The sequence below is a fragment of the Ostreococcus lucimarinus genome, chromosome 1 (assembly GCF_000092065.1).
Source record: "Ostreococcus lucimarinus CCE9901 chromosome 1, complete sequence".
Lineage (NCBI taxonomy): Eukaryota > Viridiplantae > Chlorophyta > Mamiellophyceae > Mamiellales > Bathycoccaceae > Ostreococcus > Ostreococcus sp. 'lucimarinus'.
The window spans coordinates 337,203-358,441 of record NC_009355.1 but is presented as its reverse complement, the minus strand read 5'-3'; the positions used below and the strand labels follow the sequence as shown (position 1 = coordinate 358,441).

General features: G+C 64.1%; 13 protein-coding genes across 13 annotated transcripts; 5 read left to right on the top strand and 8 right to left on the bottom strand.

Annotated features, from left to right (window-relative positions):
* Positions 1–413: 413 nt before the first annotated feature.
* OSTLU_23877 (predicted protein) lies at positions 414–2,936 on the bottom strand (the record flags this gene model as incomplete). The annotated part of the gene is made up of 2 exons (XM_001415429.1): positions 414–1,844; positions 1,893–2,936. The coding sequence occupies 2 exons, from the start codon at positions 2,934–2,936 to the stop codon at positions 414–416; spliced, it is 2,475 nt and encodes an 824-aa protein (XP_001415466.1).
* Positions 2,937–3,215: 279 nt separating this feature from the next.
* On the top strand, positions 3,216–4,094 carry OSTLU_28816 (predicted protein; the record flags this gene model as incomplete). Its single annotated transcript, XM_001415770.1, has 1 exon — positions 3,216–4,094. The coding sequence occupies one exon, from the start codon at positions 3,216–3,218 to the stop codon at positions 4,092–4,094; it is 879 nt and encodes a 292-aa protein (XP_001415807.1).
* Positions 4,095–4,184: 90 nt separating this feature from the next.
* OSTLU_9339 (predicted protein) lies at positions 4,185–4,526 on the bottom strand (the record flags this gene model as incomplete). Its single annotated transcript, XM_001415428.1, has 1 exon — positions 4,185–4,526. A coding segment is annotated over one exon (342 nt), but the record flags the coding sequence as incomplete, so codon positions are not given.
* A 536-nt stretch (positions 4,527–5,062) lies between these two features.
* OSTLU_13699 (predicted protein) lies at positions 5,063–5,905 on the top strand (the record flags this gene model as incomplete). The annotated part of the gene is made up of 1 exon (XM_001415769.1): positions 5,063–5,905. The coding sequence occupies one exon, from the start codon at positions 5,063–5,065 to the stop codon at positions 5,903–5,905; it is 843 nt and encodes a 280-aa protein (XP_001415806.1).
* Positions 5,906–6,022: 117 nt separating this feature from the next.
* OSTLU_4129 (predicted protein) lies at positions 6,023–7,159 on the bottom strand (the record flags this gene model as incomplete). Its single annotated transcript, XM_001415427.1, has 1 exon — positions 6,023–7,159. A coding segment is annotated over one exon (1,137 nt), but the record flags the coding sequence as incomplete, so codon positions are not given.
* A 377-nt stretch (positions 7,160–7,536) lies between these two features.
* Positions 7,537–9,426, top strand: OSTLU_86082 (MFS family transporter; the record flags this gene model as incomplete). Its single annotated transcript, XM_001415768.1, has 1 exon — positions 7,537–9,426. A coding segment is annotated over one exon (1,890 nt), but the record flags the coding sequence as incomplete, so codon positions are not given.
* Positions 9,427–9,500: 74 nt separating this feature from the next.
* On the bottom strand, positions 9,501–10,568 carry OSTLU_13696 (predicted protein; the record flags this gene model as incomplete). The annotated part of the gene is made up of 1 exon (XM_001415426.1): positions 9,501–10,568. The coding sequence occupies one exon, from the start codon at positions 10,566–10,568 to the stop codon at positions 9,501–9,503; it is 1,068 nt and encodes a 355-aa protein (XP_001415463.1).
* Positions 10,569–11,079: 511 nt separating this feature from the next.
* On the bottom strand, positions 11,080–11,643 carry OSTLU_13695 (predicted protein; the record flags this gene model as incomplete). Its single annotated transcript, XM_001415425.1, has 1 exon — positions 11,080–11,643. One exon carries the CDS (start codon positions 11,641–11,643, stop codon positions 11,080–11,082), a length of 564 nt encoding a protein of 187 aa, XP_001415462.1.
* Positions 11,644–12,408: 765 nt separating this feature from the next.
* Positions 12,409–13,575, bottom strand: OSTLU_28809 (predicted protein; the record flags this gene model as incomplete). The annotated part of the gene is made up of 1 exon (XM_001415424.1): positions 12,409–13,575. One exon carries the CDS (start codon positions 13,573–13,575, stop codon positions 12,409–12,411), a length of 1,167 nt encoding a protein of 388 aa, XP_001415461.1.
* Positions 13,576–14,063: 488 nt separating this feature from the next.
* On the top strand, positions 14,064–15,494 carry OSTLU_28808 (predicted protein; the record flags this gene model as incomplete). The annotated part of the gene is made up of 2 exons (XM_001415767.1): positions 14,064–14,154; positions 14,425–15,494. 2 exons carry the CDS (start codon positions 14,064–14,066, stop codon positions 15,492–15,494), a joined length of 1,161 nt encoding a protein of 386 aa, XP_001415804.1.
* Positions 15,495–15,881: 387 nt separating this feature from the next.
* Positions 15,882–16,318, bottom strand: OSTLU_28807 (predicted protein; the record flags this gene model as incomplete). The annotated part of the gene is made up of 1 exon (XM_001415423.1): positions 15,882–16,318. Exon 1 carries the CDS (start codon positions 16,311–16,313, stop codon positions 15,882–15,884), a length of 432 nt encoding a protein of 143 aa, XP_001415460.1. The 5' UTR covers positions 16,314–16,318.
* A 754-nt stretch (positions 16,319–17,072) lies between these two features.
* OSTLU_2143 (predicted protein) lies at positions 17,073–18,353 on the bottom strand (the record flags this gene model as incomplete). The annotated part of the gene is made up of 1 exon (XM_001415422.1): positions 17,073–18,353. A coding segment is annotated over one exon (1,281 nt), but the record flags the coding sequence as incomplete, so codon positions are not given.
* A 528-nt stretch (positions 18,354–18,881) lies between these two features.
* On the top strand, positions 18,882–20,872 carry OSTLU_28805 (predicted protein). Its single transcript, XM_001415766.1, has one exon. It carries the CDS (start codon positions 18,903–18,905, stop codon positions 20,031–20,033), a length of 1,131 nt encoding a protein of 376 aa, XP_001415803.1. The 5' UTR covers positions 18,882–18,902; the 3' UTR covers positions 20,034–20,872.
* Positions 20,873–21,239: the final 367 nt, after the last annotated feature.

Genomic DNA, 21,239 nt, shown 5'->3' with positions numbered 1-21,239 from the left:
TCGGCGGCGACGGCGACGTCCCCTCGAATCGCCCTCTCGTCGAAATCGTCGTCAAAGTCGTCGAAGAACCCGATATCCGTCCGCACCGCGCCCTGTCCCGCGTCAAAACGTTCCGCACCGACGACTCGCTCTATCTCTGTGCGTCACGCGAGGCGCGCGCGTCAGTCACGGTTGGAAACGCTGATTGAGATTCTCACGCAGCGATTCAGAGAAACGTCGTCGCGTCGTCGCGTCGCGCACCCGTGTCGAGCGCGGTCTCGTCTTCGATCGTCCCCGTCCTCGGGTCTTGCTGCGTCTTCCCTCGCTCGCCGCGCATGAAACTCCGCGCGTCACGCAGTGTGTCGTCGACTCGAGCGCACGAAGAGAAACATGTTATTTTACAGTCGTCGCGCGAACGCAAACTACATTAAATTCTAAAGCCTGCACGCGTCGAGGGCGCCGATGAAGCCGCGAGAATCCGAGATTGGACTCTCACCCTTGTGCTCGAAAACTGAGAACATGCCGAGGCCGCCGACGCGCGATTCCAAACCTTTCATCAGCATGCACTGGTGGTCGACTTCGACGCGCCTGCCGGCGAGCGCGGCGTCGTCCAAATCGCAACCGACGACGTACGTCTTCGGCATGTTATCCGTCGACGCGTCGTTGCAGTGCGCGCGGGCGACGACGGTGTCGAGGAGAACGACTTTGACGCGGTCGTGGCTCAGTCGCGCGACGCCGCTTAACTCCGCAGTCGTGCCTGGCACCGAACCATCTTTGCCCAAGAGCGCGGCGTCGACGCTGACTTCGTACGGTTTCGTTTTGAACGGCGCCGCATCGACCGGACCCTGCCCGTTCGCTAATTTCCATCGCAAGCCCGTCTTCACGCTGAGGATGTGGTTGAGAACGAAGGCAACGTTCGATCGCCAGCTGAGTTCCGCCGATCCTAAATCGCTCGACGCTCCCGCAGCCTCTAAAACGTCCGCGGGAACGTCCGCATCCCTACTCGTGAACATATCATCAATCAACGACTGCGAGCCCGGGGTGAAGATCAAGAAATCATCACGAAGACTTGCGAGCGAGGTCCCACCCGTCCAAACGCGCAAATCCTTCTCGGTGACGACGTTCGAGTGCACGCCTCGCATCGCGAACACGCTATTTCGCCCGTGTCTTGAAATCGAATCCGCGACGACTTCCATCGGATTCCTACGAAATCTTATCGTCGGTTGCGCGAGGATCACCGAGTACCCTTCGCTTAAAAGCTCCTTCGCGCTCTCGAGCGAAGCCCACCGACACGCGTCTTCGCGCGACTCGCCGTCGAGCGAAAATTTCTCCGCGCTCGCGCTCGCGTCGAACACCGGCGCATCCAGCGATTGTAACGTCTTTAAACACGCGTCGTCGACGCATCCAATCATGAATTTACGCACGCCGACGTCTTTCAAAGACAACGCCCACTCGTAAGTCTGCGCGAGCGACTCCCCGGTCGACAGCGCGAGCACCACCACGCGATGGGCCACCGCCGGGACGAACTTGCGCCCGTCGACGTTCGCCTCGATCGCGACGTGCGCCCAACGCGCGAGCGGGGCCGCGGACGTCCACGTCCGACCGAGCCGCGTCACGGCGCCTCGCCGCGCCGGGATGTTGGCGATGAAATCGGCGCTCACGAAGACGCCGACGGCGACGAATATGCCCAGGACGAAGAAACGCGCGAACTCCTTGCCTATGATTCTACTCCCGCGCGATTTCTCGCGCGGCGTCGAGGGCTCTTCGCCGAGGAGCGCGGTGCGATCGTCCATGGTGTGCGGTGGGTGTTCAGCGACGTTTTCGGCGTTTTCGGGAGATTGATACGAATTAAACAATCCAACGCGCTAATCGGTGCAGGTGGTAGAATTTCGATGCTAAATATCGTCGTACACGAGCATGTCACGCTTGACGACGTCTCCGCCGTCGTCGACTATTTCGCCGTCGCGAATGCGTTCGAGTTCCTCCAACGCGCGTTGGCGGATCTCATCTCCGAAAGGCTTGTCGCCTTTGGCCTGCACGCTGTATTCAACCATAACGACGCGCCCGTCCACGATCACTGGCTCTTTGTCGGGATCGTTCATGTGCGCGATGGCGGCGTTTACGATTTTCTCCGCCGACGCCGAATCCGCAAAGGTGACGAAACCGAAGTGCTTTCTCTCGATCACGCGACAGCTGTTGACGCGGCCGTAGCGATAGCACGCCAACGATAGACTCTCGATCGTGCAACCGTCCGGTAAGTCGCTGATGAAGATCTCGCGCTCGCCCTTGTCCGTCCTCTCCCCCACGCCGTCGGTGGCTTCCGGGAACGGCGTAGGCGTGTTCATCTTCTGTCGTTTCGCGATTCCAGGAGAGAGCAAACCCGGTCGCTTCGGTCGCTTCACCTCCTTCTTGCCCTGCGACGCGTCCTCTTCGACGGGCGCCGGTGCCTCTTCCACGGGTTCCGCCTCCGGTTCAGGCTTCGCCTCCGCCTCGGGCGCCGCCTCGGGCTCCGGCGCCTTCGTCTCCGTCGACGCGTACCCGACCACGGTATCCGCGTACCCGAACGTCTCCTCCTCCGCCGCCTTCACAACCACCGGAGCAACCTTCGGCGCGCGTTTCCCCATCGTAAACACCAACTTCGGCTTCTTATCCTCCTCCGATTCCTTCTCCGCCGCCGTCGTCGCCGCCGCCCGCGCGTTCAACGCCGCCACGCCGGGCTCTTTCTTCTTATGCAATCCCGCCAGAATCGCCTTCGCGCGCGCGTGCGCGGGATCCACCGGTTCCTCCGCCGCCCTCTCGTCCCCCCCCCCTCCTCCGACGCGCGCGTTTCCCCTCGCGTCGTCTCGTCCGCCGCGTCCTCCGCGTCCGCCGCCGCCGTCGCGTCCGCGCCCGCTCGATTCCGCCCCCTCGCGCGTCGTCCCTCGCGCGTCGCCCCGCGCGCCGCTCGCCGCGCGCATCCTCGCGCCCTTCACGCGCGCGTCCTCGCGCGCCTTGGCTTCCTCGCGCCGCGCGCGCGCCTCTTTCTTTTGTCGCAGCAATTCATACTTTCGTCGCAGTTCCAGGTCCTCCTTCGTCGCCACGGTGAACGTCTTCTTCGGCGGCATGGCCGCGCGACGCGTCGCGACGCGTCGGTCACGTCGCGCGCGGCGTCGCGCGCGGCGTCGCGCGTCGGCGCGTCGGCGTGTCGCGTTTCGGCATCCATCCATCCATCCGTCGCCCGCACGTCGACGCGCGCGATGCGATTCGCCGTCGTCGACGACGCGCTCGACGCCGACGCGTTCGCGCGCGTCGGCGCGTTCGTCGACGCGTACGTCGCGCTCGCGGACGGCGGGTACGACCCCGCGACGTCGCGCGAGGGATGGTTGGACGAGGACGCGGTCGGCGGCGACGACGACGCGACGACGACGACGACGACGACGACGACGACGACGACGCTGACGAGCGCGTTCTGGACGCCGAGACGCGCGCTCGCGGCGCCGCGGTGCGCGATCGAGGCGCTCGCGGGCGGGTGCGCGGCGGCGCTCGGGCTCGCCGACGACGACGCGCTCGCGGGCGCGGAGTGGTGGATACAAGACGTCGCGTGGAACGAGCGGCCGAAGGCGTATCACGCGGATTGTGACGTGGCGATGCGCGATGGGGTCGGGACGAGGACGTTTCCGGCGATGGCGAGCGTGTTTTACGTCGACGGGGAGCGAGGGGGAGGCGCGACGGCGGCGTTCGATCAGACGACGGCGAGCGAGGCGGGCGAGGAGACGGCGAGCGGACTCTGGCCGGAGACGCCGGAGAGGGTGTTCGCGTGCGAGGTGAGGAAGAATAGGTTGATGGCGTTCGAGGGCGATCGTTGGCACGGGGTTTTGGCGAACGAGGGTGGGTTTCGCGGGCAACGCGTGACGGTGCTCGTGAATTGGTGGCGCGAGCGACCGTCGGGGGCGAGGAATTTGCCGAATAGGTTCGTGAGTCCGACGCGAACGGCGCGATTGGGGAAGTGCGTGCCCGTCGAGCCGTGCGTCGTGAAGCGCGCGTCGTACGAGGACGATCGCGCGGCGTGGGAGGCGCAAGAAATGCCGGCCGTCGCGGGCCAATCCGTCGTCGAGTTCGATTATCGAAGCGGTTGACGACGAAGCGGTGGTTACGGTGGGGGTAGTTTTAGCTCGTAGAGAATGAATATTATTTAGAATTTAAAAATCGATGATTTTTTCCTTGTACATCTTCTCTCGAATCACGTCTTCGCACTTTTTGAAATCCGGCAACGAGCGAATCTCAACCTTTTCTCCGTTCCGAAGCGTGACGACCATGTCCCCCCAAGCCCCGATCCCGCGGCCGACGGAGATGACGTCCGCGATTTGATCCAACGGAATATCCGTGCGCTCCTTCCTCAACGGAGATTCCGAAATCACGCTCACGCGCTTGTCCGTAATCTTATACTTCAACCAGAGCGCGCGACCGACGGCTTGAATCGCCAACGGAATCCACACCAGCGTCCACGACATCGCCACGTTCGCCACCACCTCCCCTCTCGCCGGCGGTCCTTCGAACACAATCGTCTCGTTACCCCAATCGATCGCCGGCTCATCGATGTTCTCCGTCACCGTGAATTCGCGCACGCCCTTCGCTCGGCTCTGCTGCGACGCCGCGCTTCGCTTCGGCGCGTCGCCGACCTCATCCGCCGCACCCGTCGAGCTGTTCGCCGCCCGCTTCGACCGCTTCCCTCGCAGCGCGCCGAGTTTCGCCTCGAATTCATCCTCCGTCTCCTCGCTCGCCCGCGTCACGACCGAGGCGCGTCCCGCGCGTCGTCCCGCCGTCGTCATCATCGCCGACGTCACCATCATCGTCCCGCGCGCTTTTCGCGCGCGTCGCGTCGCGTTCGCGCTCTGTCGCGTCCCGCTCCGCGTCGACGCGAGCGCGCCCATCGTCGTCGTCATCGCCGTCGGCATCGCGCGTCGTCGTCGCGCGTCGTCGTCGTGTGTCGCGCGCGCGTCGGCGCGCCGAGTGGATAAAGTCTCACGACCGGGACATGTAACACACGGATTACAAGACGCGCGTCGAATCCTCCCGCGCGCGTCGTCGCACAGCGCGTCGCGCGATGCCTCGAAGACGCGCGCGCGCGCGCTCGAGCGTCGCGCTCGTCGCGCTCGTCGCGATCGTCGCCTCGCGCGGTGGAATACGCGGTGCGAACGCGCGCGCGGTCGCGAATCGTCGAGCGGGAGACGACGGGACGCGCGCGCTGGCGCGCGCGGTTCGCGACGGTGGGAGCGCGCGGGACGCGCTCGCGACGCTGGTGCGGAGCGCGCTCGCGGCGCTCGGCGGCGGTGACGCCGATGACGCGCGGTCGTGCGTGGACGAGGTCGCGGAGGAGGGAGAGAAGTGCGCGAAGGCGCTGCGGGACGCGGCGGCGGCGTTTTCGCGAGGCGACGCGAGCGCGGAGGACGCGGCGAAGGAATTCGTGACGGTGGGCGAAGCGTGCGCGACGAAGATGATGGAAATCGGACAATCGTGCGCGGAAATGACGAAGGCGTGCGAGCGCGAGCTGACGAGGATCGAAAAGGAATGCGAGGAGAAGGCGGCGCGGTTGAAGACGCGTTGCGAAAAGAACGAGCTGGCGCCTTTCGAGTGCGCGGCTTCGTTCGCCGAACTCGGACAGGCGTGCGCGACGGAGACCGCGGCGGAGGTGTCGAAGTGCGTCGGGGAGATCCAAGTCGTCGGAAGTGGCGAGACTTTCGGCGATGACCCGGATGACTGCGACGCCGAGGCGCGAAGGCTCGAACGGCAGTGCCACGACGATTACGACGCGATCAAGGCGGCCATCGCGGACGGTACGCTTTCTTTCTTGGATGGCATGCGAAAGTTAGCGGCGCTGGGTCAGCGGTGCGCGAAGGAAGCTATGGATCTTCGCAAGAGGTGCCACCCAGACGGCCCGCCGCCTTGAACAAACTCTTAAATTCTCGCAACTTTCAATAAAACGACGGAAGGATGAAAATTCGCCGTCGAGTGTATTTTGACGTCCTGTAATTTGATGCAACATCTGATCACAACGCTACCCTTGCTTCCCTAAATCGACCTTTTCTCGCAACGCGCGCTGGCCGCGATACACCAAGCCGTCTACGATGTTCACCACCGCGCTCACGCCGCCTATGATGGCCGCGACGTTTGACAGATATTGAAAAAATCCGATTCGACGTTCCTCGTACTCGACGCGCAACGGCGACAAATCGTAAAAGAAGAAGAGGCCTGGCAGACCTGGATTCTTCGTCACGTCAAAACCACGAAAATGATCGGTGACAGAGTAATCGTTACTCTCCACCACGCGCGCGCGAAAGCCTAGGTACTTGTAACGCGCCGGGACGACGGAGAGTCGGTACTGATACACGCCGGCGTTCGCGTCGTCCATCGTCCTCGTCACGCCGTCCAGCGGGTTCACCACGCCCGGAAATTCTTCCCCGAACGACAACTTATGAATGATGTGCGAAAAATTGAAGCTCTCCACGCCCGCGAACGGGGATAAATCGTGCACGTGCTGTCCCAGATTGTTATAACTCTTCCCCGGCGCGATGTGAAAGTTCCCCGCCACCTTGTTCACCTCAAAGTGTCCCGAAAAGTGGCACCCCTCCTTGTGTTCGTTGCGCATCGCCACCACATCGTACTCCTTCGTGCACTGCGTCACCCGTCGCAGATCCGGCAGCGCCCATCCCTTGACGCGATACGCCTCTCGCACAGAGTCGCAGTCGTCGCAGCACGTCCCCGCCTCCGCCGCGCCGTAACAATCCCCGCACGCCGACCTCCCTCCCGTCGCTTCCCTCTCGCGCTCCCCCGCCTCCGTTTTCGCGTTCACCGCCGTCCGTTCGCTCGTCATCGCGATCGCCCGCCCTCGCGCGTCCACTCGCGTCGTCCGCACCTCGCTCCTCGACACGTCCAGCCGCGTCTCCCCCGTCACGTCCATCGCGTCCAGGCTCACCTGCGCGCAGTGCATCGCCCGCAGCGTCAGGTCCACGTTGATCACGATCTTCTTCGTCGCTCCCGCGACGCCGTCGTCCACGCGCAGGTCGTACGCCGTCGTCGTTCGCATCAGTTCCGCCGTCTGCTGAAGAAACAAAATCACCATGAGCGCCAGCCCGATCGTCGCGATCGCGCCGCCCGTCGCCGTGCGCCGCGCGAAGTCGTCGGATATCTTCGGGAACAGGTCGAAGCGGTCGCGGAACGCGTCGTCGCGGCGCATGGCGCCTTCTTCGCGCGTCACCGCGTCGCGATGTCTCGCGAAGTGAAATCAAATCAAATCAAATCAAATCAAATCGTCGCGCGGTGCCGGGACTGCGCGACGCGCGCGCGACGCGGGCTCGCTCGATGCGCGCGGCGTCGACGCGCGCGGCGTCGACGTCCGCGCCGTCGCGATCGATCGCGATCGCGCGCGTCGCGACGACGCGCGAACGTCCGCGACGTCGAATCGTATCCGCGGCGTCGACGACGACGCGCGCGTCGCGCGACGCGGCGACGCGCGGCGCGACGCGCGACGGCGCGGACGCCGCGCGACGTCGCGCGCGCGCGGCGACGCGCGCCGAGGCGGTGCGCGCGCGCGAAACGGGGACGGCGCGGCGCGACGACGTCGACGATGCTGACGCGGACGGGACGCGGTCGGTCGACGGCGCGACGCTCGACGCGTTCCCGGACGCGTTCGACGACGCGAGCGAGGACGACGAGGGCGAACGCGATGATCGGCGCGGCGCGGACGCGGACGCGGGCGGGCGAGGCGGGAGGTTTCGAACGGAAGGGGAGCGACGCGCGGCGTGGGCGCTGGGGTTGCTGACGTGCGCGTACTGTCACGCGTCGGCGACGGGGTTTCTGTTGCCGAGTTTGCTCCCGGCGATGAGCGCGGATTTGAAGCTGGACGATGGGCAAGGCGCGGTGCTGACGACGCTGTTCACGGTGACGTATTCGTTGCTGTTGCCGTTCGTGGGGGTGTTGGCGGATACGGTGGATCGAAAAAATTTGCTCGCGTTGGGGGCGGCGACGTGGACGGCGGCGTCGTTCATGACGGCGCACTCGGAGAATTTTACCGCGTTGTTGATTTCTCGTGGATTGTTCGCGGTCGGAAACGGGGCGCAGAACCCGGTGGCGTTTAGCATGATTCCGGAGATGTTCCCGAGGAACAAGGCGCTCGCGCTGAGCGTGTATAATTTGGCCATTCACGCCGGGCGCGCGGTGAGTTTCGCGAGCGGTGCTTTCGTCGGGCGCACGCCGCTGCCTCCGGGAGCGGAGGATCCCATATTCTCCAACGAGCCAATCACGCTTCCGTTGACGTACTTGACGGAGATCGGCGCCTTGGGCGCGCACACGATTTTGTACACCACCGCGGACGCCGTCGTGCTGACGCCAAACGTCGGCACCGTCTTGGAGAACACAGTCGGCGACGCCATGCTGTCTTCGGGGATGTCGTGGCATCAAATTTACGACATCGTCGCGCTTCCGGGTTTGATCATAGTACCGCTGATTTTGTTCACGATAGGTGATCCCGGGCGCACGTCCACGGGATCGCGCGCGGTGAAGCGGCGCAAGCGCGCGCAAGAGCGAAAGGCGCAGCGGGAGCGACGCAAACTCAAAGAGAAGATGTACAAATCTCTGCCCGCGATCGACAACGGTGGGTTGGTCGCTCTCGTGGGCTCGACGATCGACGAAGACGATCTCACGACGGAGGAGCAGCGAGTGAGAACCGCCGCGCGAGCGGCCGCGGCGCAAAGCAACATGGCTGGCCAGTACACCTCCGTCCCCATCAAGCCGACGGAGAAGAACGACATGTTCGACTCCTTGACCAGATGTTTCGATAGCGAAGCGTTTAGACAAGTCACGACGGCGGCGACATTATCTGACGTCGCCGGATGGTCCATGATTGCCTTTCAAGCGGCGTTTTACGAGCGCGTATTTTCGCTCACGCCGCAAGAGTACGACCCGCTCCTGGCGATGGTCATCCCAATCGCGGGCGTCACCGGTGGTCTCGGCGGGGGTTGGATTTGTGATAGACTCCAATCCCGCGGACCGAATGGGCAGAGGTGGTTTATATCCATCATGACGATCGCAGCTGGTCCGTTACTCGCTGCGTCTCTTCTCGCCGATGACTATAAAACGTCCCTCATGTACTTGTTCCCGGGCATCGTAGCTTCGGAAATATTCCGAGCGCCGACGGCGGTGATGACGCGAGATGCCCTACCAGAGACGCCGAGCGTCGCCGCGGCAGCGCACCTCGCAGTGAGAAACATGGTCGCAGGAATTGGACCGCTTTTAGTGGCATCCCTGGCCTCGAAGTACGACTTGCAACACGCCTTGCTCCTGGCTCCCGCGTTTTACGTCTTGGCGGGTTTTTCGTACTGGTCCGCCATCGGAGTGTTGACGGACGAGAAAGCGGCGAAACTCGCTACGAAGATGCGAAATAAACCCCAAGCAACGACGACAACGCCGTAATACTGTTGTCCTTCGTATTAAACATACACTTTGTAATCCCCACTAGACGCGCGCGCTGCTATCAACTTGCAATTTCAACCGCTCGCGTGAATGATTGGCGTGATTGCTTGTGTCGATTCTCTCATGACACTCGGAACAGGCGACGAGAGTCCATCGTCATCAGAAGCCTGCGCATCGTCATCGTGCTCTTGCGCGCTCACCTTCTCGTCTACAGTCACGCCCTCTTTGTTCGCGTCGAAATCTAGCGCCGCTCGTGACGCAGCGTCTTGGCCGTCCTTCACGTCGGCGGGCGCCGGATTATACTGCACCGTCTCTGGCGTTCCAAACGTGGCTTGCACATCAGAGACCGGAGTATCTAGAGAAGGAAACGTAATGGACGATAACTTTCGCGCCTGGAGCACGACAGCGCTGATATTGTCTCTACTTTGCCGAACGCGCGCGAGAGTGACGAGCGAGTTGGCGACGCGTCTCGTCCGTACGGGCGAGGGCGAAGAGGCCACTACGCCGACTGGCGCCGCGCGCATCGTTTCACTCGCCAACTTACTCCCCATGACATCAGTCAACCCGTCTGAGCATAAAATCAACGAATCAACGGTCTCCAAATCTACAGCGTACACCTCCGGTTCGACGGATAAAAACTGCTTGATGCCCGCGTTGCCGAAAGCGCGCGACACCGCTAATATACCACACGTTCGCAACGTCCCATCTCTACCGCGCTTGACGAACCCACCATCTCTAACTATTCTTTCCTTCTCCTCAGCCACGCACGGGCGCTGATCCTTCGACTCAAACGTCACCTGCCCTCGATTGTCCAACGCCGTGGCGCGCGAATCGCCCACGTTCGCTACGTACATTTTAGGCGGAATAATCAGCGCCATGATCGCCGTCGAACCCGCCCCTGGTCTCCCATACATCCCTCGCATATCACCTGGATTCCGATCGCACACGACGTCATTCACACGCTTAAACGCCCGTTTCAGCGCCGTCTCTGGATCACTCCGCAGCGTCGCCTCCCCCAGCACCTCCCGCGCCAGGTGCGCGCTCAAGTGCGAACTCACCGCCGCGCCGCCGTGTCCATCGTACACCGCAAGCACAAACGCTCCTATCTCCTCATCCAACACCGCGCACCATCGATCCTCCATGTACGGCCGTTCGCCTCGTATCGCGCACGCGTCGAACGCGAACCCAAAGCCATTCAAATTAAACGCTTCATTCGGCGCGCAGTTCTCCACCACGCCGAACTCCAACGACCCGCTCCGGCGGCGACTCGCGTCCATGTCGACGCGCTTCGACGTCGGGACGCGTCGACGCGGCGCGCGCGAACGACGGCGCGATTATTTCTTCGCTTTCGCGCGACGCTCGAGATATTCTTCGTACGCAGCCAACTGTTTGTCTTTGTAGTCGCGTTCGATCTCGTTCTGCGCGTAGAACCCGATCGCGGCGCCGATGAGCGTGAAAGCGGCGATGCGGAAAACGGATGGAGGCTGCGACGGGTTCGGCATGCGCCGGCGGTCGTCGCGAGGCTCGAAGTGCGGTCGCGCCGCGTTTGAAGCGCGGCTGTCGCGCCGAGCGACGCTAGAATCGAGCGGTGAAGTCGCGATGCGCGCGCGCGCGCGTGAACAAACGGTGGACTTAGCTACATGAATATGACGATTACGATTTACCGTCGCGCGCGGCGACGAGGGCGTTGACTTGCTCGATGAGACGTTCGTGCGCGGCGCACGGAAGGCCCTGCTCCTTGGCGCGCTGGACGACGTATCCGTTGAGACTATCGATCTCGAGCTTCGCGCCCGCGTCGAAATCGAGCTTGGTCGATGGAAAGTGGTCTCGGTACGTCGCTAAACCCGCGAAGACGACGTCGCGGAAATTCTCTGGGGCGAGGGCGAAGCCGTCGGCGTGCGGGACTCGTAAAATTTCCAACATTTCGTCGTACAGCGTCTCCATCGTCTCGCGATGATGCTGCAGCAAGCCATCGCAGTTGCAATCGCCCACGATCGCGAGTAAGTTCGCGACGCCATTGATGAAATATTTACGAAGGAGTAAGTACTCGAACTCATCGGTGGCGTCGCTCAGTACGCCGCACTTTTGCAACAACGCGCGCGTGGCGCGTCCTCCCGCCGTGTTCGGCATCACCCACGGCTTGTCTTCATTCTTCACGTGTATGTCGTACCCGCACCCAACTCCAGGGGTCTCGACGATGTCCCACGACTGCGGCATCACCGCCCGCGTCGATTTATTCTCATCGAACATCGGCGCCACGATGCCGTTGTGCGCCAACACGACGTTATCAAACGTAATCCCGGCTTCCGAGAGCTCTCGCTTCACCGCCTCAAGCGCGTACGTCTTCACCGCGATGAAAATAAAATCAAAATGTCTCTCCTCCTCCGTCGTCAGTCCATCGTAGGTGGACATGACGATCGCGCCCGCGTCGCTCGCTATGACGCGCGCCGCTTCCCGCGTCTCGTCCCCCGCCCGCGCCGCCCTGTTCGACGTCTTCAGCGCCACGCGCTCGACCTCGCCTCGTCGAAACGCGCGCGCGAGGTACGCGCCGACGCGTCCACCGCCGACGACGAGCACGCGACTCGGCGCGCGGCCGGCGCTCGTCGTCTCTTCGCGCGCCGAGTCGCGCGCGTCGACGTCGTCGTCGCCCGCGCGCGTCATCGCGCGCGCCTCGCGCCGCGCGCGCCGCGGACGCGCGGCGACGCTCGCGCGCGAGAGTTCGGGTCGAGTTCGCGCGCGAATGGCGGTCGTCGTCGCGCGAGTGTGCGGCGCGCGCGCGGGCTCGCGACGACGTCGTCCACAGCTGTCCACAGCGGTGGGCTCTGCGGGAGCAGGAGCCACAGACGCACTTTTTGTAAAAAAAAATATGTGCTACATTCGTTTTACCACGACCTATTCTTGCCTTTCCTGTGTTCCGCGCGCAACTCGCGAATCGGGTCGGATGGCGCGGCGCTATCGAGCGCGCGCGCGGACGCGCGCTCGCTAAGACATCCAGCTCAAACGGTGCTGAATCGCGTCGCGCATGGCTTCCCAAAAGCGATCGACGTTCATGCTTCTCGCGACGTACACGTTCTTCGGCTCGGCGCTCGTCCCCCAGCGGTCGATGACGGTTTGGCCGTACGTCAGTCGCGACTCGCACTCGACGTCGACGCGTTCGTGCGTGAATTCGAACAAGTCTCGAAATCTATCGTCCGTTTCGGATTCATCGTACGTGGCGCCCTCGATAAAATTAATCGCAGCCCACACGGCGCAGGGGTCGTGTAAAGGCGGTCCCGTCTTGAAATCGAAGACGTTCTCGTACGTGTCCTTGAAGAATGTCAAGAGCGATCTGATTTGCTTGGCGTGCGCGCTCGCGCCCGCTTTGCCGGAGTCGAAATGACCACCGGTGGTCAAGCTGTCGAGAACGCTCGGGGTGACGATCGCCGTGTGCGTCACCTCGAGCGGTATCATGTAGACTCGCAAACCGCTCTCGAAGACTATTTTCGCCGCTTCGGGATCGCACTGAATGTTGAACTCCGCTCGAGCGCCGGTGTTGCCGTCGCCGACGGCGCCGCCCATGCAAAAAATTACGGGTCGACATTCGTCGGGAAATAAATCAATCTGCGAACGCTTGGCGAGAATCATCGTCGCCACGTTCGTCAACGGCCCCGTGGCGACGACGACGAACGGCCGTCCTCTTCCCGAAGTTTCGACGTGCCGCACGAACGCGTCGTACATCGCCTCCGCCGCCGTCTTCGCGCGCGGATGAAACAGCGCCTCGATCCCGCCCGCCCCCATCCAATCTCTCTCGTCCTCTCCCCACGCGTACTCCTCCAGCGCATCCGTCGCGCTCGCCGAATCCAACCCGCTCTCGCCGTGAATCTCCTCGCACGCGCTCGACGCGCGAAGCAACGGCCTCTCGGCGCCCGCCGCGAACGCCACGCGTCGCGCGTCCCGCGTCCCGCGCCCCCCTTCTTCCCCCCCGTCTCGCGACGCCCGCGCGCCGATCCACGCCAGCGCGCGCAGCGCGTTCACCGTCGTCTTTCCCGCGCTCGCGTTCCCGTGCGTCGCGGACGCGCCGACCAAGACGCGCGCGCGCTCCGCCGTCCCGTGCAGCGCGAGGTACAGCGCGAACGCGTCGTCGTGTCCCGGGTCGCAATCCACCCACATCGACCGTCCGTCGTCGCCGTCGCGTCGCGTCGTCGTCGCGCGCGCGATCGTCGCCATCGCCTCGCGCCGTCGCGCGTCGCGCGCGCGCGCCATCGCGCGAAGGGGCGTCGCGCGCCGTCGTCCGACGCCGCGACGAAAAAGCGTCGCGACGGCGGACCGTCAGCGCCGCGCGCGGTGTGTTTTATTTTATGCGCAGCGTATTTATCATTTATCGGCGCGGTTCGTCGCCTTCGGGTGATCGTTCACGGTATGTGACGCGCGCGCGCTACATGGGCTCGGCGCGCGTGGAATACGAGACGCGCGCGCGCGGGAAACCCGCGCGCGAAGGGGCCTCGCCGACGCGCGACGGCGACACACCGCGACGACGGCGCGCGCGCGGGACGACGACGACGACGACGACGACGACGACGACGACGATGGCGACGGCGACGGCGACGCTCGGCGCGAGGACGTCGTACGGATGCGCGACGACGACGACGCGACGCGCGATGCGATGCGGGACGCGATGGACGGCGGCGACGGCGCGACGACGCGCGACGACGGCGAGCATCAAGAGCACGGAGAAGGCGAACGGGAAGGGTGCGTCGAGGCGAGGCGAATCGATGGCGAGGCGACGCGCGATCGCGAGGACGAGGCGAGAAGGAGGCGCGGGGGGGGGAGGGATCGATTCGAGACGACGCGGGAGTGGATAGGACGGATCGGCGACGGCGCGCGGGAGGTCGATGGGGTGGTTCGCGCGGATTCCGGCGATGGGAAGGGCGGACGCGGGGTGAGGGTGGGGCGGTGACGACGCGCGAGCGCGGAGACTGACGAAAAGTGCGCCGATGGAGCGCGTGGGTTCGCGCGCAGCGTTTCGCAAACCCGTGGAGTCGCGGTCGTCGATCCGGATGGGCATTCCTTCCAAGGGTCGCATGGCTGAAGACACGCAGGCGTTGTTGAAGACGTGTCAGTTACCGGTGAAAAAGTTGAACCCGCGACAGTACGCGGCGGAGATCCCGAGCGTGCCGGGAATGGAGGTTTGGTTTCAACGCGCCACGGACGTGGTGCGCAAGATTGTTTCGGGCGACATCGACGTCGGCATCGTCGGGTACGATATGCTCGCCGAGATCGCGTACGGTGACGATGACATTGTCATCGTGCACGATGCGCTCGGGTTCGGTGGATGCCACCTCGCCGTGGCGATCCCGCAGGCGTGGGACGAGATTAACAGCATGCGAGAGTTGATGGCGCTCCCGAAGTGGGGACCGGCGCGTCCGTTGCGCGTGGTCACCGCGTACCCGAGCGTGGCGAAGCAATTCTTCGAGGATATCGGGTTCGAACACGTGGAAATTACCACCGCGGACGGTGCGTTGGAGGCGGCGCCGGCGATGGGCGCCGCCGACTGCATTCTCGATTTGGTTAGCAGCGGGACGACGCTTCGAGAGAACAACTTGAAGGAGATCGAGGGCGGGCGCGTGCTCGACAGTCAAGGGGTTTTGGTCGCGTCCAGGGAGGCTTTGCTGAAACGCGAAGGTTTGTTAGAGATCGTTCACGAACTTCTCGAGCGTCTTGAGGCTCACTTGCGCGCCGAGAGTTTGTTCATGGTGACGGCGAACGTCCGCGGCGATTCTCCGGAAGCCGTGGCGGCTAAGCTCAACAGCGCGGCGACGTTGCGCGGTTTACAAGGTCCCACGATTGCGCCGGTGTACACGCCGCAACCGGACGGTTCTGGAAAGGCGGGCGAGTACTACGCGGTCTCCGTGGCCGTGCCAAAGTCTCGTATTTATGAAACCGTCAAGAAGTTGCGAGGAATGGGCGGCAGCGGCGTTTTGACGTTCCCGCTCACCTACGTCTTCGACGAGGAACCGCCCCGTTGGAACGCGCTGATGGCTAACCTCGGCCTCGACGCCACCAAGTACGAGCACCTCAAGGTGATGTAAACGGGGCGCGGTCACTACATTTCTTGTCGAGAATTTCACTTGCAATCCAACGCTTAGAAATCGTGTCACCCCGCGCCGTCGCGCGCGCGCTCATTCGTTCGTCGCGTTCTCGTCGAGTACTCCGTGCACGCCAACATGTGAGTGATATAACAGTGAATATTCTAAACGCGGTAAGTTTCTAGATACCTACGCGTCACGACGACGGTGAATTTACAGACAGCGACGACGCGCGTTCGACTTTCCCCGAACGCGCGTCGTCATTTGAACTCCTCCTACACCACTTAAAATCTCGCCTCGACTCTTACACGCGTAAGAGCGCAACCAACTCCCATCGCTGTCCTATTTCATGGACCAAGACGGACCCAACCTCGGAATACAAATGCGCGTTTATCGGGTCTTTCTGGTGGGCGTGCGAGACGATCGCCGCGGGCTCGCGAGGCCCTTGGACGAGGACTTCTTCGCCGGCGTCCGCTTGGCCGCAGACTTCTTGGACGAGGACTTCTTCGCCGGGGCCGCCTTCTTGGCGGGAGACGGCTTGGTGGGAGTCGCCTTCTTAGAGGACGCCTTCTTCGCCGGGGCCGCCTTCTTGGCGGCGCGCGCCGCCGGGGCGGCTTCGAGCGCCTTCGGCGTCGGCTTGCGGTCGCGCTTCGGTCGCTCGCCCGCAGCGCTCTTGCCCGTGAACAAGGACGCGACGATCAGCAACACTTGCACGACGATACCGAGCGCAAGAATCCCGACGGTCACGCCCGCGACGAGCGCGAGCGGGGAATCCATCTTCGTGAGCGCCTTCTTCGCGGCGACCTTGGCGGCGTGTTTCATGTCTGGTTTAAACTGCGCGAGACGAACGCGTCGCGACGTCCGAGGACGTCCGCGCGAGCACCGTCAGTCGTAATCCCGCGTCCGCGCCTCGCGCTCCCCCCCCTTCGTCTCGCGCCCCTCCCCGAGTCCGCGATCGCGCCGTTCCGCGGCGCGCGCGCCTCCGCCCCCCGTCGCCCGTCAAAAACAAGCCGTTTGCGCCCTCGAATTCAAATTTCCCCCATCATCGCCCATCGATGTCGTCCCGCGCGCGCGCGTCCGCGCCTCCCTCGCCCGCGCGTCGCGCGCGTCTCCACCGTCCTCGCTTCTTCGCGTTCGCGCGTTCCCGCGCGTCGGCTCCACCGTCGCGCGTCGTCGCGCGCGCATTCGCATTCGCATTCGCATTCGACGCGTCCGCGCGCGTTCGCGATGCGCCGCCTTTCGCGCGTCGCGTCGCGTCGCGTCGCGTCGCGTCGCGTCGCGCGCGAGACGCGCGCGATCGTCGCGTCGCGTCGCCGCGACGGACGCACCGGGTGCGCGTGCGCGTCGAGCGTTCGTGAGTGGGGCGCGCGCGGCGAGGGGAAACAAAACGAGCGGGTTCGAATCGATCGATCGATCGATCGATCGAGCCGAACGCGGACGCGCGGGGAGAGGCGCGCGAGGCGCGGAGAGGCGCGGACGCGATCGAGTCGCGCGAAATGGGAGAGGAGGGTCAGATGGATTAATACACGCGCGACGGTGCGGCGCCTAGGCCGGGCTCGGGGAGGAGAGATCGATGAGGGGCGAACGCGGGGCGGCGGACGACGCGAAGGCGGCGACGGGACGACCCGCGGTCGCGTCGGTGAGCTCGGCGTTGAGCCATTCGATGACTTGTTGATTGCTCTGTAACAGAGCGTGGGATTCGGCGAGCTTTTGGGAGAGCGCGGCTTTTTCGTCGCGCAGAGCGGCGTTGGCGGCGGCGAGTTCGCGTTGCTCGAGGGAGGCCTCGGCGCGCTCGCCCGCGGCGACGTTGACGCTGGACAGACGCTCCTCGAGCAAGGCTTCTTGTCTTTTGATGACGGCGGTTTGAATCTTCGTCTTGCTCTTCGCCGCGCGCACCTCTTTTTGTAAATCCTCGATGATACCGTTGCCTTTGTTGATCTCCGCCGCGCTCGCCGCGACGCGCTCCTCCGCCTTGCCGAGCGCGCGACGCGCTTGCTCCCACGAACTCGCGAGGGCGACTTTGTGCTCTTCGCTCGCGTCGAGTCTGGACTTTAATAATTCGATCACTTCCTCCTTATCTTCGAGCTGTTTCTCGAGCCACTCGACGCGCAAAGCGCGCGAGCTGTGCGCCTTGTCGCGCTCGTGAACTTCGGCGTCGAGCGCGGCGTTTTCTTCTCGCACGCGTTGCAACTCGCGCTTGGTGATCGCGAGTTCGCCCTCGATCAAACCGAGCTTGGTCGCCAACTCGCTCACTTTATTTTGCGCCGCAAACTTCTCGCGCTCCGTCTCGGACTTTTCGCTAGAAATATCATCGATGCGCTTGCGCAGCTCGCGCTTGTCGGCCTCGTAACGCTCCCTCGAGCGTTCGAGTTCGTCCAAGATTTCTCGCTTGCCGTTCGCCGACGACTCGGCGTACTTCATCTGCGCCTCGAGAGATTTCGCGCGCGCGATCTCGAGGGCGTCTTGCGACTCGCGATAGAGCGTTTCAAATCGTTTCAACTCTCTCTCGCGATCCTTGGCATCCAGCAAAAGCCCCGCGAGGATACGTTTCGCCGCTCGATCCGACGCCGGCTTAAACTTGAGCGCCACGTGCGTAAACTGATTAAACTCATTCGTCTCCACGATCGAAAGCGTCGACGCCGACGACTCAGACGGCGTCTCCAGCACGCAATACACATCCTTCTTCTTCCCAACCCCACTCGCGCCGTCGCACGCGCGAATCAACCGCACCAACGCGCGCGGGAACTCATCAAAGTTCACCACCAAGCGCTGCTCCGCGCGCAACCGCCCGTAATCCTCCTCCCGCACTTCCATCGCGTGATAAAAAAACGGATCCTCATCGCTCGACACGTGCACGCGCAGCATCCTCGACGCCTGACTCGACGTCTCTTCCTCCCGTCCCGCGTCCGATTCCCCGATCGACGCCGATCCCGGGCCGACCATCACGCGCACCCGCGCGTCGACGCGCCGTTCGCTCGCTCGTCCTCGCGCGCCGTCTTCGCCCTCCCGCACCCGCACCGCGCACGCCCCATCGTACACCAGCGTCGCCGTGCGCACGTTCTGTCTCGACCACGACCTTCCATCGCCGTCGATGACGTGCGCCGTGCGTCGCGCGTCGTCCTCGGCGCCGTCGTTTCGTTTTCCCGCCAAACGGTCATCTTTCGTCGCCGCGTCCGCATCGTTCGCGTCGCTCCCGTCGTCGTCGTCGATCGCGTCGTCGTTCCCGGACGGTCCGGGCGTGGATTGCGCTTCGTTCGCGCGTCCGCGCGGCGCGCGCGCCTCGGGCGACTTGGACGCGCGCAGCAGCGTGAGCATTTCGTCGTCGATCGGCGCGCGCGAATGCGCGGCGAAATGTGACGCCGCGTCGTGCGTCGCGCGCGGCGTCGCACACCGCGACGCGCGCCGCGCGCGATGGTGGAGGTGTACAGAGGCGCGAGACCGCCGCCGCCGAAGCGAGCGACGCGCGAGGCGAGCGACGCGCGCGCGTCGGGACGCCGCGACGACGACGACGACGCGCGAGGCACCGCCGACGGCGACGGCGACGACGACGCGACGGAGGCGCGCGCGGCGTTCGAACTCCCGGACGCGGACGCGGGCGTCGATTTCTCGATGAAGATGTGGACCAAGGAGGGCGAACGCGTGAGTCGGTCGCGAAAGGCGCGAGTGCAGTACGACCCCGAGACGGGGCCGAGGATTCGGCACCGCAGCGACGCGGCGAAGGGAGATTTTAACGTGTGGTGGGGGAAACACGCGACGTCATCGGGGACGACGGCGCGAGATTTTAACTCGGCAGTGAAAGCGGTGACGCGGTGCGCGCCGATTTTGGACGCTGGGGTGACGAAAGGAGACGGCGCGGGGACGACGGCGGTGTGCTATCACTTTGCGCGCGGGTGCTGCACGAGCGGCGAGGCGTGCGAGTACTTGCATCGGTTGCCCACGGCGTTCGACGACGCGAAGAATCACATGATGTTTGATATATTTGGGCGGCCGAAGCATCACACGGAGCGGGACGATAACGGAGGGACGGGGTCGTACATGCGCGTCGGGCGAACGCTGTACATGTTCTTCGGCGGCGCCGTGGATCCAAAGTGGGGCGCGAAGAAGGTGTACGACGAGGTGATGGCGCAGTTCAGCGAGTTCGGTCCGATCGAAGACGTGACGGTGAAGTTTGAGCGGCGATTCGCGTTCGTTCGGTATAAATTTCGCGCCTCGGCGGAGTTCGCGAAGGAAGCCATGGCGGGGCAGACGCTGTGGACGAGCGACGACGCCGAGCCGCTCAACGTTCGATGGGCGAACGATGACCCGAACCCGATCGCCATCGTGCGCGTGGCGAATGAAAACGATGAAAAGGTTCGCGACATGTTTTTGCGCAGCGAGAAGGCTCAAGCGCTGATGCGTGAGGCGAAGCGAGAACTGGGGATCGACGACGACGCCGGCGACGCGGCGGCAAAGAAGGCGAAAGTTTCCGAGATTTCGTTCGACCCAGCGGATTACGACGACGACGAGGACGACGGGGAGGAACCGAAACCGCACGAGACGTAGCACCAGCAAAATTTCTACTAATTGATACACCTAGCAATCTAGCGCTCGCACGTACGCGTCTATGATTTCCGTTTGCCCGCGGCGCAAAATCGAGACGTGTCGAAACCACTCGTCGTCCTCGCCCTTTTGTCCCGGAACGTCGCGACACCACGACGATCGGTCCGCGAGCCATTCATCTAGAGATTGCGCGTCGAGCGTTTTCGCGAACGCCGACTCGTTCGACGGATGGACACCGCTTCGTCGCGTGTCGTTCTTAAAGAACGCCGCGTCGCTAAAGCCGTACATTCGCAACGCGCGATCGTTTCCGAGATTGCCATAGCTTATGGTGAGCGCTTCGCCCGGTGCGATGTCTCTCGTCGTCGCAACGTACACGTCCGGCGTCGACCCGCCGTCTCGGCGCACCTCGCAGTTCGGTTGCGGGTGATGGTCTAATAAATCGCATCCGGGCACGAGCGCGAATTCTGGCACCGCCGCCGATTTCATCGCGCGCGACGACACCGCGCCGAGCGCCCACGCGATGTCGGCGACAGGGATCTTCGACATCGCCGATAGCTTTCTCACGAATTCACCGCGCGAACGCGCGCGCGACTCCGTCTCCGTACCAGCCAACGCCTGAACGTCGGCTTCGTTCAGGCACGCGTCGACGAACCGAAACGATTCCGGCAGACAACTCGCGGCGTACGACGACGCTGACTCGTCCGCTTTCTTTTCGCTCAGCGTGTGCATCATCAGCGCCACGGTCTCGCGCACGGTGCCCGGTTCAAACGCCGCTAAAAAGTCTCGAGGTCCCGCGCGTTCGGCGAACGTCGCGCTCCTCGTCGCCCACGACGCGAACGGCGTCTCCACGACGCGCGCGTTTCGACCCACGCGCGCGTTCGCGAACAGCGTCACGTTACCCCCGCCCTCGCCCGCCGTCGCCGCGATCTCGATCGCGCGCGTCGGGAGCTCGAACGTCGCGCCCGCGTGTCGCGCCAGCGCCGCGACGCGTCCGCGCGCCGCCGCCGCCGCCCCCATCGTCGCGCGCGTCCCCTACCTCACCATCAGCATCATCTCCTCGAGCTCCTTCAACCGTCGCCGTCCCTCGCTCATCGCGTGCGCGGCGCGCGACGCCTCCGACGCGCCGCCGCGCGACGCCGCCGACGCGTTCGACTCGGCGTGCCGACGGATTTCGTCGCGAATCGCGCGTCGCGCGCCCTCGTCCGGCGC